Below are 20,506 nucleotides of genomic sequence, written 5' to 3'. Positions count from 1 at the left end.
TTCCTCAAATTATCATGCAGTATTACAATATCTCACAGTAGTTATATTCTAAGTACTCAAATGTTCAATAGAACGTAATTCAAAACAGCTAAAGAAAGCTAATCCGCGAATTCGCTACAATCAACAAGAGCAGTTTTCTAAACAACAAACTAAGTAACTCACTCGAACTGAGAGGTTTTCTTGAACTAACATTAGCTTTTTAAATACTAAATTCGTAACAATATATATATAACTAGTATGTGTAATACATATATACATAAGTGTACTATAAAGAAAAATAAACCTCCAAAAATGCTGAACAACTGCTATTGAACTCCCAAGGGGGTATCAGAGAAAAATGTCAATTAATATTGTATTTTCAGGTTATTAATACAATTATAATGGATTGGAACATTTGAATATGAATTATTTGAATATTTAATAAAAATATGAGTGCAAAAATAGAAAGAAGTTTTCTTTTAAGAATGCTTCCTTTCTTACAGAATGCAGATGCATTTATTTTTCCTTTAGTTCAGTGATCTGTATTAAGGTGCCAATTATTTTTTAATGTAAATGCTTTACGAATAATTAGAAAAGGAACTAAACTTCTTTTTCGCCTCTTCATTTATAAAACGGCATTTTCAGCTATAATCATGCAAAATAATTTTATAAACTTAATTCAAAACCGAAAAATAAGATACAGAAAACGACTTGCAAATGAAATCAGCACTGAGATTCTCTTTAAGGAATGATGATGAAGCTCATCAAAATCTAGGAAGCGAAGTAATTTCGTAGAATATTTTTGATAATTCTTTATCATTGAATTACGTATTATCAAAGGCATGTAAATATAATTTAATGTATATATACTACATACGTATATGCATACATGCATACATATATACACACATTTATTCGTAAGTTCAGAGTTAAATTCGGAAATTAAGCAAAAAGCATCGACTCGCAATGCATTTACAATTTGAAAAAAGGGTTCTTAGACGTGAAAAATTTGAAGCCAACCATTTCTTAGATACTTCGTATTCATGTGACGTAGCATTCGAAATAAAAAATCAATATTTTTATTATAAATTCATTGATATGACAAATATGTGCCGATAAGAAAAGATGCATTTGACTTTTAATAATCAGTTTTCATAGTACAGTTAGATGTATTTAACTTCCAATAACCCGTTTTCATAGTAAATATTTGCATAATATGATAAATACAATCAAAGAATTCAGTTTTTCGACATCTTCCTCCTTACAAAATTCAACGCATAGAAATTAGATGTTTAAATGCCCCCCCCATATTTTTCCACAACTTCGAAGCGCGCAGGCCCCCTTTCTTTTCCACTGCCCCTTGTATCTCCTTCATACACTGACTACCAATAAGTATTTGGACACCTATACAAATGACGATATCTGCGGTCCTAAGGTACGTCACGGACTCCCCCGGTATATATCGACGTCACGGACTGCCCCGGTATATATCGTGTAGGAAACAGCATTGGCTATAGTCGCATGCAAGATGCCTCGCAGTTCGGAGCTCTCTGATTTCGAGAAAGGTATAATTATCGAGTATCACAATTGTGGCCGGTCCTTAAGAGATATATCTAGAAATCTGAAGTACCCAAAATCGACAGTGGCCTATGTGATTAAGAAGTGGAAGATGAGCGGTGATTGTCGGAATGAGCCCCGAGTCGGCAGACCAACGAAACTGGGAGATAGAGACCGACGAGTGCTGTCCAGAGAAATTCGGAAGAACCGCACCCAACCGATGGCCCTCATCCGCGAGGAGTTTCAACAGGCATCCATCCGTAAGGATGAATACCATCCGTAAGGAAGCACATCTGCTTGGTTTTCATGGTCGTGCTGCTGCCCATAAGCTTCTGATCACAAACTCCAATCGCGCTGCTCGGTTAATGTGGTGCAAAGCACATCGAAATTGGACCGTAGATCAGTGGAAACCGGTTCTTTGGAGTGACGAATCAAGGTTCACCCTTTATCGTTCGGATGGTAGGGTGTGAGTCTGGCGTCTACCTGGAGAACGTCTCCTGCCAGAATGCATTGTGCCAACAGTCAAGTTCGACGGAGGTGGAGTTATGGTCTGGGGGTGTTTCTCCTGGTATGGGCTGGGACCCTTGGTCCCCATTCATGGTAAGCTCAACTCCGATGCCTACTGCACTATTTTGGATGACAATGTGCTTCCTACGTTGTGGCAGTTTTACGGGTTGGACCCCTGTTACTTTCAGGACGACAATGTCAGTTGTCATGTTTCGACGTAAACCAAGGCTTGGTATGGTGCCAATGGAGTTCATCGAATGGACTGGCCTGCCCAGAGTTCAGACCTGAACCCTATCGAGAACCTCTGGGACGAGTTGCATCGCCAAATTCAGGGATGCACTACCCGCGCAAAATCGGTGAAGGAACTTCTATGTCTTCTCCAAGCCGAGTGGAAGAAAATACCACTAGCTGTCATACAAAGACTTGTGGAAAGTATGCCCCGGAGGGTCCATGCTGTAATTACCTCTTGTGGAGGTTCTGCCAATTATTGATTTTGAATAAAGTTAGTTTTTCTTTTCTATCATAGGTGTCCAAATACTTATTGGTAGTCAGTGTATAATTTATCACTAGACCGCAACTGAGGAGTATTCGTTCACCTTTGCAGTCAGTAGCTATTGAGCTAAGAGAGAGTTGTATGAAATAATCACTTCAGTTAAACAGGAAGAAAGAAATAATGTATCATAAATTTTCACAAAACACAACGGAATAAAAAGCCATAAGTAGTTAAGGAAGAAAGAAGATGTCAAACAGTTCCTCCTTAGCACACGCAAAATATCGCCAGTTATCAAAATGACTAGTATAGAAAACTCCAAATCGTGATTTAGCTAACTATCCTTACACGCTGATTCTCACAGCAGAACAACTAAATCACTCGTCCGATGAAATAGTACTTTTGAAGGCATGGTGCTGAGAGCTTAATAGCGATTAAATATTTACCCACTCTACTGGGAATTTAGCTCTAAAGCATTGACATTTTTTAGAATAAAGCTGCCGAACAACCGGTAGAGTGTTAGTGTAGCTGACTGCCGTAGCAAAGAGCATGGATTCGAATCCCGGAATAGGTATGGTTGTTTGTAATTCGGCGGTAGGGGAAGACGAGGCGGCAGATCCTTGGACGCTTCTCTGGGATACTGTCCATCAAAATTGGGGGCGGAACTCAGCTAAATCGCATTGTCACCTGTAAGATGCTCAAGGCTATTGTTAACGACAGTCGTAAACTTGCGCTCCTTGCCACGAGGAATTTCGAGGGCTTGGCCTGACTTATAGGTCACACAACTCAGCATTAGCAAGAACAGAATGAAGCTAATCAGCCTTTCCGATATCGCGAGAGTAAAACTGCCGATGTCTTTAGTACATGTGGCGCCATCTGAGGAGAGCTTGCTGAGTAAACTAAAAACATTTCTTGAAAAACAGTAAAAATTCAATGGGAAATGAATTGCAAGGAGTACCAATATGTAGCAACCATATTGCAGAATAAGGTGCAAAAACCTGTACAGCATATTCTTTAGATAAACACATGAGAACTGGATACAAACGAACTTACGAATTCAGTTGATAACCAATACACATCAGTATTTAGAATTCAAATCACTGAACTTGCGAGCGCGATTCAAGCACTCAAATACAACTAGTATTTTGAAGTAATATAATATTTGCAAAATTATATTACAAATGCAAACGAGTTTCGGTGAGGCTCAGTACACCTACTTTAATTCTAGACATAAGAGACCAATTTTTCTCTTATAATAGTCTACACAGTTAAGCGGAGTTACTAAGTTTGTGCATTCACCAATTTGAAATGTGGTATATAGTTCGCGACCTTTTAACCATATAATTAATGATTGGATAGTAGTAAACTCGGTGTATTAAGTATCATTCAGAGTCTTATTATGGAAAACATCCATTTGTTTCGTCTGGTCTTATCCACCAGTGTCCTACGTGGGCTTACATACGTTAGGATTGGTCCTATAAGTGTGAGATAAAGTTTTCGTTTACTCCACAGCTAAGTTTAGATTTTCGTCCAATTAAAGAATAAATAGCCATGGAAGCTGCATTTATTTAAGCTTAGTATAGAAGAATTACTTGAAACTTCAGCTCAATTAAATTTGATATCTTTATGCACAGGAAATTTTTTCTTGTAGCGCCTAAAGAGGATGACGCTGCTTTAGAAGGGTTTGCTTAGCTTACTGACATTTTAAGGGAATCCAAAGGTTTGTGTAGACTCCTTGATTTGGTAAGAATAACTTTATCATCTGCATATTTTGAATTTTTTTACGCTAAGCGGCTCCGGCATATCATTTATGTAAATGTTGAAGAATGTGGGTCCAAGAATCGACCACTGGGGCACTCCAGCTTTTATCCTTTGCTAATCGAGGAACTATTTCCAACACGAATCTGATGTCTTCTATTTTTAATGTATGAGGAAATGATTTTGTTTTAATAATAAGCAGATCGGCTCGTTTCAGTTTTGCAATAGACTCGGCATGTCATGTACGGTTGCATGAAAAAATATCAAGTTTCTTTTGGGGAAATACATGTACTTTGCAACAGCACACGCAAAACGTAGTTTATGAAAAAACTACTTATCGCTTAATACGTATCTACGAGCGGCATTCAAAAATTAAATTAATCTACTTGATTATTGTAGGTTAAGAATATTTTGAGCGTCTCATTACAACTGAGCATGACAAGATTACGTTATACGAGTACTACATTTTAACATCATCACTCAGTCTTTGTAAACATTTGGTCTTTTTATTATTATGTATTTCGCGGTTTCAAATTTTGTTATTTACTTTACCTGCTAGTTAACTTAATCACTTGAGATCACTTGTCATTGATCAAGAATTTTCTCCCGTAGTCATTAATAAAGCCTTTGAAAACTTTTCAGCTTACCATCAAGGCAGACATTCCGCTATTAGAAATAACATTAATAACCTTGTCACGCTTTCTTTTCGTTCTTCTTTCAGTTATAAAATCGCATGGATTCTCCAGATTTTAATTAATTTTCAAGTCATTTTTCTCGCCTATCAATAAAAGTTTTCAATTCAAAAAGATTACATTTCTGACTTTATAAGGTATTTCTCCAGCCATCTTGGGATGCCTTCGTAGTGTGATGGTCTGCACGCTGAGCGCGAATTCTTGAGGTCCGCGGTTCGATTCCTGGGGAAGGCGTTGCTAATTTCTTATCCGATGAAATAGTACTTTTGAAGGCATGGTGCTGAGAGCTTAATAGTGATTAAATATTTACTCACTCTATGGGGGATTTAGCTCTAAATCTTTGACATTTTTCTTATCTCTCCTGCTTCCAAAAAATACCTAATGTTTCTAAACTGGCGCCCGAACTAAAAGGGTTGTGGATGATGATTCTCCTCACCCAGGATTTGGCGATTGGGTCCCCTAAAGAAAACCCAGTCGCCGTTTAAAAGGGGAGTATTTAAGGCATGCCTCTCTCCTTCTTGGCATTAATGCCATCTTAGTGTGGTGGTCTGCACGTTGGGTGCGTATTTCAGAGGTCCGACGAAGGCGGATAGGTCGATTCCCGGCGAAGACGTTGCATATTTTTCCTCCTTCCTGCTTCCAAAATACCTAATGTCTCTACATCTTTAATTCTTGAGAAATTTATCGCATATCGTGCCACTGTGATTTGAGATACACCGGTCAAACTAAACGAGCAAGTTTCTCATCAAGGAACATGAACTTTGCGTCCGAAAAGGCGCAATTGTTAAGTCTTCGATAGCTGATCATAGTTAGAAATTATGATTAGCTTATGGTTGGAAATTATGATTATGAAAAGACCGGAATAGTGGATTCACCCAACCGGGATAGTGATTAGCGTCGCTGATTGCCGTACCGAAGGACCCTGGTTCGAATCCCGGAGAAGGCATGAATGCTTGTAAATGTATAGGTAACGAGTATAGGTAACGACATAATAAAAATGAGTATAGGTAACGACAATACCTTCTGGTGGCTTTCTTTCATAGCTGATAAGCGTCAATCAAGTCAGTGTAATCGTACTCGATTTGTCGGTACCATTTGACTGCAGATAATATTAATTTTGCTCCTTCCAAGCCCGCAATTTCATTACGAAGTTTAGTATAATTGATATGTTTTGTCTACAAAAATCATGCTATTAAAAGGCATGAAGCGTTGACAAAAAGAAAAGGGGTATGTTCTGCTCACCTTTCCTTGATACCCGACTATTGTTCGCAGTTATTCCACTAGACTAATCGTTGGTTTTCTGAAAGCATAGCCCCCACCCCCGAGAAAAGGAAACTTCAATGGATGCTGAGTACTCAACAGCTGCATTATATTACCACCCGTATGTAGTAATGTAAACCTTACCAACGAGCGCGAAAACAAGATTAAGTCTTCAAAAACAGTAGAGAGTGACAGTCGCAGCATGGCAAGAGTCCGTAGAGGTTTTCCACAAACATAATCTTTATTTGCATATTTCTTACTCTCATCTTTTCTTGAATGTGATTCTTACTAGTAATGAAATATGTTGGATTTTATTTACAGTTTGAATCACAAGTTATCTCCCTTAAATTTCTCCATGGCTTTCGAATAACAATAAAATTCATTTTGAAAAGTATTTTTTCCCCTTAATCAGCAGTCCTTAAATTTAAGATCAGTGATAAATATTTTTTTTTTCTGTGCTCCATCTTATAATAAGGACTTTTGTTCAGAAATAAATCGGAAATTCTTAGCAGCGACCTGCACTGAAAATTTACTCATAGCGTTTTCTTTGGATATGCATTGTAAGAATTATGTTAATTTTATTTACAGTTAAATTTTAAGTTAAAGCTCCTTTCCTATCAAATTCTTAACTTCAACTTACTACTTCCGGCCAGAACGTAGTTTTGGAATCTTTCTGAATACTTAATGACGTGGAGCGGTATTTAAACCGCGGAGTTACTTACAGAGTTAGAGAGAATCAGAGATTCTGATTTACGCCTTTTGGCTACTCTCTCTCTCAAAGCTGTTATTACGCTCAGCCGTACTCAGGCCCTTGATAAGCTTCGTAGTCAAATAAAGTTAAGGGGCCAACTCGATTAGAATCTTGATAGCTTCGGCTATATTTCTTTAGTTAAACTTAGTTTTAGTTTAATTTTTAGTGTCTTAATTTCAAGCCCAAGTGTCGGCTGTGATTGTACACTCCAAGACGGAGTTTTGTTAAATCTTATTGGAATAATAGAGGGTTAGTTACCCTTCCGTCTTGTTGTTTCTTGTTGTACGAACTTAAGCGATTATTCGCTAACTAGTTCTTAAGATTCGTCACTTTCTACAGTAACTGAGAAATACACCAGTGAGAATCTTACAGCATAACCACTGTATAGGTCGTTATAATATATATAAAGAAATATAAAAAAATATAAAAATAGGCTAAAAATTATAATTAAAAAAATTAAATTACTATATATATATGTATATATATATATATACATATATGTATAGTGTATAGTAATTTTATAATAATACATGAATATTTTCCGTAAAAGAGAAATTATCAATCCATAAAAATAACAAGGTACTATTCCATTTTGAGGACCGCAAAAAAATTGCAGTGAAAATGTATGCGCAAAAGTGCCAAATCTAGCAAACTCGTCCATTAAACAGCCCGCCAAATTTAGCTTGCGCGCTGATTTCAGATTGCGTAAGTTTATATAGTTCTATATTTCTTAAGACGCCATTGAAATACTAGTTTAATTTTTAAATCCTTTTTTGATATCCTATGGGTTTAACAATTTGGGAATTGCCCATGACGAAAAATCTGCAATAGAATTTTGGGTAAAGTGCAGAATCATCCACTGCTTGGTGCATTTTTAAGAATTGCATTTCCTCGCTATCCATGTACACAACGACCCATTTTCACTTAAAAAAAAATCCCAGAATTGCACAAAAATGGCACTGCGCACACCCTTGACGTTATCATACATTATAGAAAATTAAGTTTGAACAACCAATGAGATGAAATTATGCTTTAGCTATAACCCGGTAGCGAAATAGCGATGCAGGCATCCATTCAGTTATGTTTAGCAAATTGTACATAAATTATAATAATGATCTGAAATAGTTATTTACTCTTATGCTTCCATTCAGTCGTGTTTAGCCTTTTTATATAAATTATAATAATAAAAACATATTATATGAAATTAACCTTTCATCTAAATTAAAACATCAATCTTAGGTAGTTATTTACTATTATACTTCCTTTCTTGCATTAGGGTTGCCGCAATTATTTTTGGCAGCACTGGCATCAACAATAGTTTGGCGATTTTTTACGGCCCTCAAAACCGAATAGTACCAATAAAAAATACGTAAACAGTTTAATGTTCATAAGCCAATTTATTTATTTAGCGTTATCAAGCATCACAATAGCAATCAATTATTTTCATACGGTTAATCAATTAATCAATTATTTTCATACGGTTATTTCTTATTTCATTCAGCAAATTTCTGGAATACTGCCAAAGAATTGAAAAGAATTTCTGACAATTCAGTAGCTAGGTTAGGTTGGTGTGATTATGGCAATGCCTCAAGAGCTACCTCCTTAAGAGAAGGAATGCCTTTTTAAGAGAAATTGGATCGTATACAAGTTACACGTGCGAAAACCAAGAAAACACCCATGCTGCCAGCCCATACGCGGGATTCGAAATTGCAAAATTAACATCGGTAAAGTTCCCCAAAATTGTTTATAAAAACAAAAAAAACATTCAATACCTGTAAAAATTAACAGCGTTAAAAATTCATTTAAAACCTTTACTGATGATAATAAATATATTCCCTTATAGAGATGAGAGTTAAGAGTGAATAAGTGAATAATAGTGACATAAAATTCTCTTCAGATATTTAGTATTTCGTTTTCTATAATACTTGAAATCCCCCATTTAGATGCATTCAGAGTGTATACTTACAACTGCTGAAACCTTTTTTTAATTAACATTTGATACTCATCCCATTCATACACATTTATTATTTATGTGTCTAAGAGAACTATATTTTGCGCAATGAAATCTATAGCATCTGAAAATAAATGCATTTAAGCCTATGGAATTTATGTTTTCATGCGTTCATTACAGCTTAATGATATAAACTGTCTAACTATTAATAACAGCTTTTATTTTGAAGTTGAATATTAAACTTTCCTTTAATTTAATTTAATGAGCAGAGTTTATTACAAGATTTTCCGCAGAAATATGGTAAGCTGAAATTTAAATGTAAACTAAGAAAAATATAAAAAATAAAATCAATTTACGAAGTTACTAAATTCTGTGTAGCAAAATTGAAATTTTTTGTACAATTAAAGTATACCTATCTGACTATACTGAAATGAGCTCTTGAAACATTTTGAATTTTAGAGTAATTTACAGAATATTTTGTTAGGCATAGTAAAATTTAGATCTTTTCGCACACAAAAACATTTTTTATTTTTTTTTTCCTTAGTTTATCACAAAAATCTCATTTAAGTAAATATTATGAAACCTAATAAATAAGCTATAAAAATTTTAGATACCTGTGAACAAAAATTTTAGATACCTGTGTGTTACCTGAGGAAAGGTACATCGAGTATAAAAAATTCCGTTTGGAGAAAAACGCGTTTTTATGTAAAAATCCTCATTTATCAAAGCATTCTATGACAAATTAAAACTAGATTTTTTACAGTTCTAATTTTCATAGAGATTAAAGAATGATATTTTTAGAAAGATAAAAGTGTAGAGAATTTGAAAATGGAAAAATCCGAAATCACCATTTTTGAAGAGTTTTGGGTTTTAACACCGCTTAAGGGGGCTCATACACCTTAAACCCCTTAACACCCTTGAATATGTGACTGTTGCAAGAATTGGGATATTTTATTTATTTTAAAATCAATTACTTCCAACTTTTTACAGCTGACTACATAATATAGCTGCTTTGGAAATTAGTTACCAGAAAGTTTGTGTTGCCACAAATAATTTTGTTATTTAATCGGCTTTGTGACAAAACTTTTCATCACGTTTCCACCTTGCGCGCACGATATTTTAAAAATAGCTAATGGTACATACTTGAAATTTGATTGAATTCTTTATATGAGCCCTATTTTTTAACTGAACCAAAAAAATCTGTTGAATATTTAGTATTAAAAAATTTTATGGACGAAAACATTACAGAATATTTTAATAAAATACATTTTATAAACTCGACTCCAAATAAAATAAAAATTTAACATGAAATTCTTAGAATTTTTGGTTCACAGTAGTTTCCAAATGTTATAAAAGCTATATATTAAATATGGAATTAAATTATGCAGCAGAATGTTTTAAACTGTGCGCGCAAGGTGGAAACATGACGAAAATTTTTGTCAAAAAGCGGATTAAATTATAAAAATATTTGTGGCAACACAAACTTTCTGATCACTATTTCAGAAAGCAGCTATATTATGTAGTCAGCTGTAAAAAGTTGGAAGTAATTGCTTTTAAAATAAATAAGTTATCCCAATTCTTGCAACAGTCACATATTCGAAGATCTTATGGGTTTTAAGGTGTACGAGTCCCCTTAAATAACTCGTGTTCAAAAGTAAAAGAAAGGATTATTCTTCGCAAATTCCTTAAAAACCACAGGAGAGAATTCAACAATTAGTACAATACAACAATAAAAGTACCCATTAATGATCGTGAGTCCGTAGAGTCATTAGGTTATTTTCAAGCAGAACACATGAAAAATGAGCAATGCCCTTGCCGGGACTCGAACCTGGACCTCCCGAATACGCTCCAAATGCGCTACCGTTAGCATATTTCACAAGTGCACATCAGCGGAGCCACTGAGGGAGGGGTTTCGAAAATGGACCAATGAGCTTCTATTGCTCTTGTGACGCTAAATGTGAGCGAATGTTGTTTACTTTTTAATTTGCATTTGTTTTGCAGTTATAAATGTATAGGGTATATATTATATTATAATATATACCCTATATATTTGTAATTGCAAAATTGCAGTTATAAATGTATAGGGTAGGCAGTTATAAATGTATAGCAGAAAATCTCATAGTGCTTTCGTTTAATGAGCTTAATTAATCGCTGACATTTTATTTTCGTGATTTTTATCACGCATTGATATTTGGATTGATAGTTACGGCATATTATTGCTCTTGACATCGAAAAAATGACTCAAGCTACAATTAGCCTCGGATATTATGTATTTCCTAACACCTGTGGATTAAGAAAATTCAAGTGTGTAGTTATTATTATTATTGAGCTGAAAAGAAATGGAAGTGTTACAATGAATCCAGTGTTTTCTTATTTCAGTACTTGCATTACACTGACTACCAATAAGTATTTGGACACCTATGCAAATGACGATATCTGCGGTCCTAAGGTACGTCACGGACTCCGCGGTATGTATCGTGTAGGAAAAAGTATCGACTTTAGTCGCATGCAAGATGCCTCGTAGTTCGGAGCTCTGATTTCGAGAAAGGTATAATTATCGGGTATCACAAATGTGGCCGATCCTTAAGGGAAATATCTAGCGATTTGAAGTACCCAAAATCGACAGTGGCCTATGTGATTAAAAAGTGGAAGGTGAGCGGTGATTGTCGGAATGTGCCCCGAGTCGGCAGACCAACGAAACTGGGAGATAGAGACCGACGAGTGCCGTCCAGAGAAATTCGGAAGAACCGCACCCAACCGATAGCCCTCATCCGCGAGGAGATTCAACAGGCATGCGGGAGTATTGTTTGAATGAATATCATCCGTAAGAAAGCACATCTGCTTGGTTTTCATGGTCGTGCTGCTGCCCATAAGCATTTGATCACAAAGTCCAACCGCGCTGCTCGGTTAATGTGGTGCAAAGCACATCGAAATTGGACCGTAGATCAGTGGAAACGGGTTCTTTGGAGTGACGAATCAAGGTTCACCCTTTACATTTCGGATGGCAGGGTCTGGGTTTGGCGTCTATCTGGAGAACATCTCCTGCCAGAATGCATTGTGCCAACAGTCAAGTTCGGCGGAGGTGGAATTATGGTCTGGGGGTGTTTCTCCTGGTATGGGCTGGGACCCTTGGTCCCCATTCATGGTAAGCTCGACTCCGATGCCTACTGCACTATTTTGGATGACAATGTGCTTCCTACGTTGTGATAGTTTTACGGGTTGGACCTCTGTTACTTTCAGGACGACAATGCCAGTTGTCATGTTTCGACGTTAACCAAGGCTTGGTATGGTGCCAATGGAGTTCATCGAATGGACTGGCCTGCCCAGAGCCCAGACCTCAACCCTATCGAGAACCTCTGGGACGAGTTGCATCGCCGAATTCAGGGGTGCACTCCCCGTGCAAAATCGGTGAAGGAACTTCTATGTCTTCTCCAAGCCGAGTGGAAGAAAATACCACTAGCTGTCATACAAAGACTTGTGGAAAGTATGCCTCGGAGGCTCCACGCTGTAATTACCTCTTGAAGGGGCTCTATCAACTATTGATTTTGAATAAAGTTAGTTTTTCTTTTCTATCACAGGTGTCCAAATACTTATTGGTAGTCAGTGTATTTTGATTTTGAAAGTGTAAGATTCCGAATACATATTGTGTATGGTCTGATTATATCCATTGTTAACATTAAAATTTATATGTGAATAAATAGAACATATACGTTGTGAATAAGATAAATTCATTCTGTTTGATGAGTATTTCCTGTGTAGACAGTACATTTAAGAGCGAGCAGTTAGTAAATATGAAATTTAACACACTAAATCCGTACGAATGCAAAGTTCACTTTGAATAACATTCTGCATTGGCTATTATTACAGAACATTTTTACATATAGACTGCAATAAAAAGTGCTGACTTCTATTTGCATATATAATTGGTGTAAATATTTTTCTCATATGCATAATTTTATTTAAAGATAGAATTTGGGCTCAGATTTTTATCACATATTTCTTTGTTCATCTTATTTATCGCTTATTAAGTAATATTTCACATGGATATTTTTGCGGAGTATCCAACATGTGTTTGTATTTATTTTAAATTCTTTCAACCCTGAAGTGAAATATTCACAATTGCTTATATTTGATCTAACTTCGCAATGAAAATGTCGCGAAAAAATCGACGATGCTTTAGTTATTTTACAGAGAAAATTGCGTGGCAAAATATTTTCAACCATCTTTCTTAAATCTGAAAGCGTGAGAAAGGTCATGTCACGTGACAGAAATATTACTAGACACCCATTGGTCCAACTTAGAAGCCACTCCCTTGGTGGCTACACAAATGTGCGTTTGTGAAATATGCCTACCGTTACACCACGAGGTCATGCAGAAAGGATGGGAAAATGCTTTATATACTTCCCCTTTTAAAGGAGACTGAGAATCAGGTGGCCTAATTGCCAAATCCTGGTGGTGAAGAATCAACAACCACCACCTTTATAGTTCGGGCGCCAGTGTAGAGTTCATTAGGTTATTTTGAAGCAAGAGGGTTAAAAATGAGCAATGCCCTCCCCGGTATTGCAGCATTCATCGCATGCCAAGCATTCATTGCAGATCTCATTGCATTGATTGCAGCATATAAATGAAGTACGTTTAGGGGAACAGAACTTGGACTGAATGACCATTCTCATTCTGAGCTGCTTCATTAGCAAATTCGACAGTTGTTTAGTTGCCAGTTCAGCCAGCTGGAACTGAATTTAACTTAATTTAATGTAAGATGTAGCTCTGTTTTGAAGTAACTGATGTTTTTTAATAATTAGTAAGAAGTGATTCCGAGTTTGAAAGTACAGAGAGCAGTTAGGGTATGTGATTTAAAGAAATAATATCGTGGGTTATCTGTAATTGTAATTTTTATTCATTTTTTTTTTACAACAAAGAATTTAGCTCAAGAAACATTGTAATTTCTAGGAGTTGGCTTTTTCATTACATAATCATAAAGCTTAATTTCTCTAACTAAAAGTGCCAGGAATCTATGAAAGAACTTCAGAAAAAATTTATTATAAAAAAGACCTGAAAGGTTTCAGATTTTAATGATAGCGCAAAAGGATTTGTTGAGGTTATTTACGCTCTCGCTGAATTTGCTGTGTACCAGTCTGATGTTACACTCACTCCTGCTAACCCATTTTTTTGCCTTTTTAGTTTTATTATTAAGTATCATTTTCTTCGCACTTACGCCATATACTATTCAACTGCAAAATCATAAAATTTTAGAAGCAGCATAGCAGTATACTCTTGATGCAACGCTAAGTGTTGGCATTCATTTTTTCTCTTTTTTTTTCAGTATTTTCTCAGTTCATCACATCAATGTTCAGTCTTCTTACTAAGATGGCTTTACAAAACCTTTCTGAAGTATCTTTTTATTATTATTGTTTTATGTATTTTCTTTATATTTTAAATATCACCTTCTCGACGCTTATGCCACATTAAATTCGATTCAACAACAAAATCACAAAATATTTGAAAACGGCATATCCTTAGAATTTCCAATAAATAGTCTTGTTCGCTGGAGACAAAAATGTATTCCGTACAGTGTTGCAAATGCTCGCGAAGACGAGCCCGAAACCGCATGTATTATGAAATCAGTTTAATGCCTTTACTAGAATGCTTTTCGGTTCATGCGGAGCTTTTACAACATTTCAAATAACCATGGACATAATGTTAAAACCTGTCCTTGGAAAACCAGCATTTATTTTTCTAGATGACATAATAGTGACTAGCGAGAGAATTGATGAATGCATTCTGGATTTACATAAAGGTTTTTCGCTTCTAAAAGAAACAGGTTTAAAAGTCAATGCATGGAAATGTAAATTCGCAACCAAAGAACTCCAATATATGGGTCATAAAATACCTTAAAGGGGAATAGAAACGCAGGATTCCAAAATTGCAGCTATAAAAATTATACTCTTCCTGCACACGGAGAAAAATTTTGTATAATTTTTGGGCTTCTGCTCCTTTTATAGAACTTTAATCACAGCAGAACCCTTATTAAATATGAAAAGGAAAAAGGCTAGATTTACTTTGTCGGCGGAAGCAAGTACGGCTTTTTAAAACTTTAAGGCGGAATTAATCCAAGCTCCCGTCTAGAAATTTTCTGAAACGGATGGTAAATTAGAAATCGCTGCAAATACACCCGATTTCGCATTTCGCGATAAAAGCAGTACTTATGCAGGACAGACAGTCGTTAGCATACTTCAGCAAAATACTAAGTTTAACACAAAGAAATCACACAGCTACCGAGATAGAAGAATCAGCAGTCCTGTTAGCAGTACAAAAATTTCGAGCTTATTTTGGCAACGACGCATTTATCATATATACGGACTAGCGGCTATTCTACGCTTGTATTCGGGGAAGAATTTTCCTCCAAACTAATAAGATAAGCTTTAATTACAAAAATGTAGTTTAATATTTCAATTTATTCCCTGGAAAGATAATGTTATAGCGCATGCCGTACGACGAATTAAACTAGATGATGAGCGAAGGGAAGTAAAATGTACCATGTTAACCTCTAAAAGTGTAGATTCATGAGAAACAATTTTTTTCAAAACTACAAGTAGACTCGGAATTTAAAAATATCTATGCTTTTTTGAAAGTCTCCGATGACTCTGGTCTCATGACATAACAGTAACAGGTTTGCAAATTACAAAATTATGGATAATATTTTGTCTTATACCAAGACAACAAGTAACAAGACCGATTATCCCAGCGAGCTTAAAATTTAGTAATTGACATGAATTGCAAAATGCGCCAATATTAGGCCATCTCAAGAAAAAACAGTCCAGAGAGTAAGGGAAGCTGTTTATTTTTCGCAGCTATAAAGATTTATAACGCAATATCTCCAAGTTCTGTAGGTTTTGCCAGTTAATTAACATAATCAATTATAGCTCGTCGGGGCACTTAAATAGCATAAAAGCTACATACCCTAATGAAATAGTAGAAATTAACCTATAGGTCCCTAAATTTGAGAAAAATATATAAAAAATATATTCTCGAGATCACTGATAATTTTTGAAGTGGGTAGGAAAACTTCGCCTCAGAAAAGAGTCTGCGAAATTTGGAGATTCATTTTTAAATAAGTTTATATCAAAGAACGCAGCTGCAGTTAAAGTAATTTCAGACAATGATAAGCAATTCGTATAATATATCTTTGAGGAAATGTGTACAAATCTTGACATAAAATCTTTTAAAGTGGTCCATTTTCGACTACAATGAAATATTGCAGTGCGAGTGAATAGAAATAGGGTTAAACTATTACTAAGAAATTACTTCCAACACTTAGCCTATTCATTAAAATCGACCAAACACTGTAGCACGGATCAGACACCTGGTGAATTATTTCTTGGCAGGAACCTGATTGCGCCTCTCGATAAACATTTGTTGAAGAAAATGTCTGTAGAATTTAAGATGGAAGAACATTCAGAAATTAGTGGATGAGGCAATTAGAAATTCACGGCCCGAGCGAAACAAAAGTTTTATTATGATAAGAAAAGACCGAAACTTGATTTTAAAGGTGGAAGCTAAGGATTTGAAGAATTCCCTTTCTTGTGCACCAGAAGGAAATATGAGAAAAATTTTGTAATACATTTGAAGGCCTTTTGTAATTGAGAGAAACAGGGACACAGTGATGTATTCAAAATGACAAAAGGTTGAATCGGTAACAGCAAATGTGGATCAGGTTAAGCGATATTATGAGGAAATTGATAGGCCACTGATACAAGAGATGTTGCAGGAATCACCTGGCTTGAGAAATAAAGGATCATCAAAGAATGCGATGGATCCAGCGCCGGCGTCAGCGTTACAAGATCATCAAGATTAAGAAGATGATTCGGAGAAATGGGAAAAAAAGAAAAAAAGGCCTAGGTTCGATGATGCGTCAAAAAGAAAAGCTGCAGATTTTGGTGTGTGAAGAAGAAAGAAGAGAGCAAACAATAGTTCCAAGAGTCAAGGAAAGGTTCAAAGATCCCATAGATGCGGCGACTGCCCGAGTTCTGAACAACAGCAGTAGGAAAGACGGCGAGAAGGAAGTTCTGGCCGACAGAAAGCTTATAGTAACATAAAAATGTCTGATCAGCTAAGTCAAAATCTAGGCTACAAAAGACCGACAGAAGAGGAGCCAATTTAACGCTAAAAATTCAACAGACTAAGTGGTAGGAAATCAGAGATGGTAGATCGCGTACCGGGAAGGAACCCACTAGAGAAACGGCCAACTCCAGCTGAATCTTCGGAAGACCAATAAAAGTTCGCAAGGATGAGAATTCGTGTCCTGAAGAGGAACCGGCCACGAGGAAGAAAGCTACCAGCAGCGCAGAAAAATTCGAATTCACCTCACTGTTGCTTTCCTCATCTGGTCGGAATTCATCAAGAAGCGCATGGCAGTATTTCACAGAAATAAATAATAAGTGAAAAATTACTTTATTTCCTTCAATTTATTTTATGTAATTGTGCAAAATTGCTACTATATGTTTAGTTCTTGCATCAAGAGAGGATATCTTACTTTGATTCAACAAAGAAGGTTTTCTGTTTAAATTCTGTATCTACGTTTAAGGATTTTATTATTTGTGCGTTAAAGACTATTTTTTTAATTTAGTCCACAGGACTGTCTTAAGTAGAATCTGCTCGTACAATTGCAAAACAAATAATAGAAACTCATGTAATGTGATGTAAAGTTTTAAGTAAAGTAATCTCTTGAACTGTAGTATGTTGAAAAGAATTTTAATATTTAAAACCATAAATAATGCTTAAGTATTACGTAAAAGTTGAATGTGTTCTGATAATGTATGTTGTAAACGAAAATGAAAATTAAAGGCTAGCGGTTGGTATTCAATAGATTTAAGGTAGAAGCTAGCATAGTGTGAATGAGATTGGTTAAAAGTTATAGGCTATCCCCCAAACACTCATAAAGTTAAATGATATTTAAACTTAGAAAGCCAGATATGGAATTTTAAATAAGGTACCGTAGAGGTCTAGTGTATTTAAACTATTAACCATGATCGGAATTCAGTTGGTAGTTTACCTGTTAAAACAGCGTACGTCTTTATACACTCGTTCTCCCAGTACAAATCTTCAAATTCAGATGTCATATTTTACTTAAATAAAGCCTAGAACGTTTCATGTCTAAGTTCAGATTGTTAGCATGCATTTTAAATGTAATTTTAAGCATTATTTTAGCCATACTAACACAGTTCACTCTTCATGATAGGTTTGACTGTTTATATGTTCACGTGAAAGACCGAAATTGAAGAATGTCGACTTTCACCGGAGTATGTCAACATTCGCCAGATACGTCGGTGGAAGATCGAATATTGCGTTCAATTCTTGTACATTCGGACCCTCACCGGTGCATGTCGACAATCACAGATATGCTCTGGTGAAGGTCGAAAGGAGAGGAGTATATGTACACGCTGGACATTGCAAAAGGAAGTGTTCCACAAATAAATGCAGTTGTAAAAGTAAGGACCTCTAGTGCAATTCAAAGTGTCATAATAGTGTAAGTTGTTGCAATAAATAAGATTTGAATCACATAATTTAGTAAGTTTCTAACTTCTATTATTTTCCTTTCTCAGTTTGAATGTACTGTGTGTTTTAAGTTCTTATATTCTTAAGTTCTTATTTTAAATCTCAAGTGCGGTTTTTTTCGCTACCGAATTACGGAGAAGAAAATATAATATTCTTTATATGTTCAACATTCCCATTAATACATGGTGAATGTCGACATTTACCGGTGGAAATCAGAAATAAGTGGATTTGTAAATATTTCGAACATACACCAAGCGACTATGTGAATGTTGACATTCACCTGTGAAAGTCAACATTCTCCAGATTTAGGTGTTTCACCGTAACATATACATAATTACGTCAAAACTCGCGAGGGCTATCTGCGTAATTGGAGGGATGCCTCTGCGGAGGTCTTTCTAAACGAAACGTTACGCATAGGGAAAACCACGACACGACAACGATCATGCAGCCAGCTCGTTCGCATGGAATCGAACCCAAGTCGGAATTACCAGTGTTCAGCGACTTTACCGCTCAGCTGCTGCTAGGCTATCCATAATAGGAATTCTGTACACTACTCTTCGCTCTTTCGAATCTGTGCAATCGATGTCATTTTCTTTTAAACCAAATATAGTGTCTTCCCGATATTTGGCAATACATTTTGCAATAAACTGCCGATGCGATCCTCGTGGAACGTTGGGAGTGTGCTGCCCCAGACAGTTGCGGTGCCCAGACGACACTCGAATAATCTGTGAAAGCCGCTCGGGTGTCCTCATTCTGCTCTCACCTGTCACCTGTCTTCCTATTCTGTCGAGAAAGTAAGGTTTTCTACTCTTTAAAAGATGCATGGTCCATTAGCTAAAACGTAGAAGATATGCTATTTTACTACGAAAAGCTTAATGATTATTTTCTTTCTCTCTGTCGTGTATACGAGCCAGTTTCCCTTAGAAAGTCCTCCACGAAGGCATCCCTCCCCTTAGGCAGATAGCCCTAGCGTGCTTTGTCATAATCTTAATAAACCAAAACAAAAATTTCTCTCTCTATCTTTTATTTTGATTTTGGAATAAAAATACTATAATTTTTCATACACTATTCATACACGATACATTTTCATATTTCAGTCTTTACTGAAATTCTACCCTTTTCCATAACTTTCTTAATGAATTCTTATTAACCTTTTCAAAGTTAAATTTTTCTATGAAACTTTCATTTTGTTGCCATATTGCTATTTTTAATGAATTTATTTTTTTTAAACTTATCTATATGAAGTGTCATAATAGAAGTACCTTTTCCAAGTTTGTCAAAAACAAAATTTAATTGTTTTTGTAGCATTTATCTAATAAATTTACCACATATTTTCTTGTTTTTTATTTTCATCAATTTTTAAATGAAACCTTTATGTGTGAGAATTCATGCTTCGCATATTCATTCTTGGCGAAAAATAAACAAACTTTTATTCTCAAGTCAAATGCTTGCTTTCAGTGGCAGAAAACTATTTCTTGGAAAAGCTTCGTAAGAGAACATTTTTTGTTTTTAAGCTAATTTCTCAACAGTTATTTTCTTTAATCTCTTTCTTAACGTCTTCGTGGTTATATGCTTCTCTTCTCTTCTGATTCAACCAGCGTGTAATGCTGAAAAGTAAATACTACGAAATTTAAGATGAAACTGCTTTTTTTAAGAGCAAGTGCATTTCAAAATCTTTTCTTTCGAAATGCAAGTCCTTTTCTCGCGGCATTATTCAGAGCTTTCCTTTCAAAGACAGCAGCTGCTTGAGAGAAAGCTAATTTTCGATAGACATGTAAAAGACAAATAGAACATATTAATAAACAGAAAGTTGAATAATAATAAAAAAAAGCTTTTATGTTAGAAACTTGAAGTTTTGTGTTTATTGATGTTATAGCCGTCCTGTTGGCTTGGTGGTAGGGAAATCGGCTGCCATAGCCTTGGCATTGGTTCGAGCGCCATAGAAAACATAAATGTTTGTAAATACTCGTAAATAGTAAGGACATTTAACTACCATCATTCCGAAA

The 20,506-nt window shown here is 35.6% G+C and overlaps 1 protein-coding gene across 1 annotated transcript in view; it reads left to right on the top strand.

Moving 5' to 3' along the window:
* Positions 1-18,483, top strand: part of LOC118200977 (uncharacterized) — a 176,589-nt gene extending 158,106 nt beyond the window's left edge. Inside the window, exon 10 of the mRNA XM_085827498.1 lies at positions 18,184-18,483. Coding sequence (XP_085683624.1) covers positions 18,184-18,209 — 26 coding nt within the window. The 3' untranslated portion in view covers positions 18,210-18,483. The remainder of the gene's footprint in view (positions 1-18,183) is intronic.
* The last annotated feature ends 2,023 nt before the right edge of the window (positions 18,484-20,506 follow it).

The sequence above is a fragment of the Stegodyphus dumicola genome, chromosome 12 (assembly GCF_044657685.1).
Source record: "Stegodyphus dumicola isolate Sdum_Otavi_A_Nest chromosome 12, ASM4465768v1".
In the NCBI taxonomy this organism is placed as follows: domain Eukaryota; kingdom Metazoa; phylum Arthropoda; class Arachnida; order Araneae; family Eresidae; genus Stegodyphus; species Stegodyphus dumicola.
This window is presented reverse-complemented; position numbering and strand designations above follow the sequence as displayed.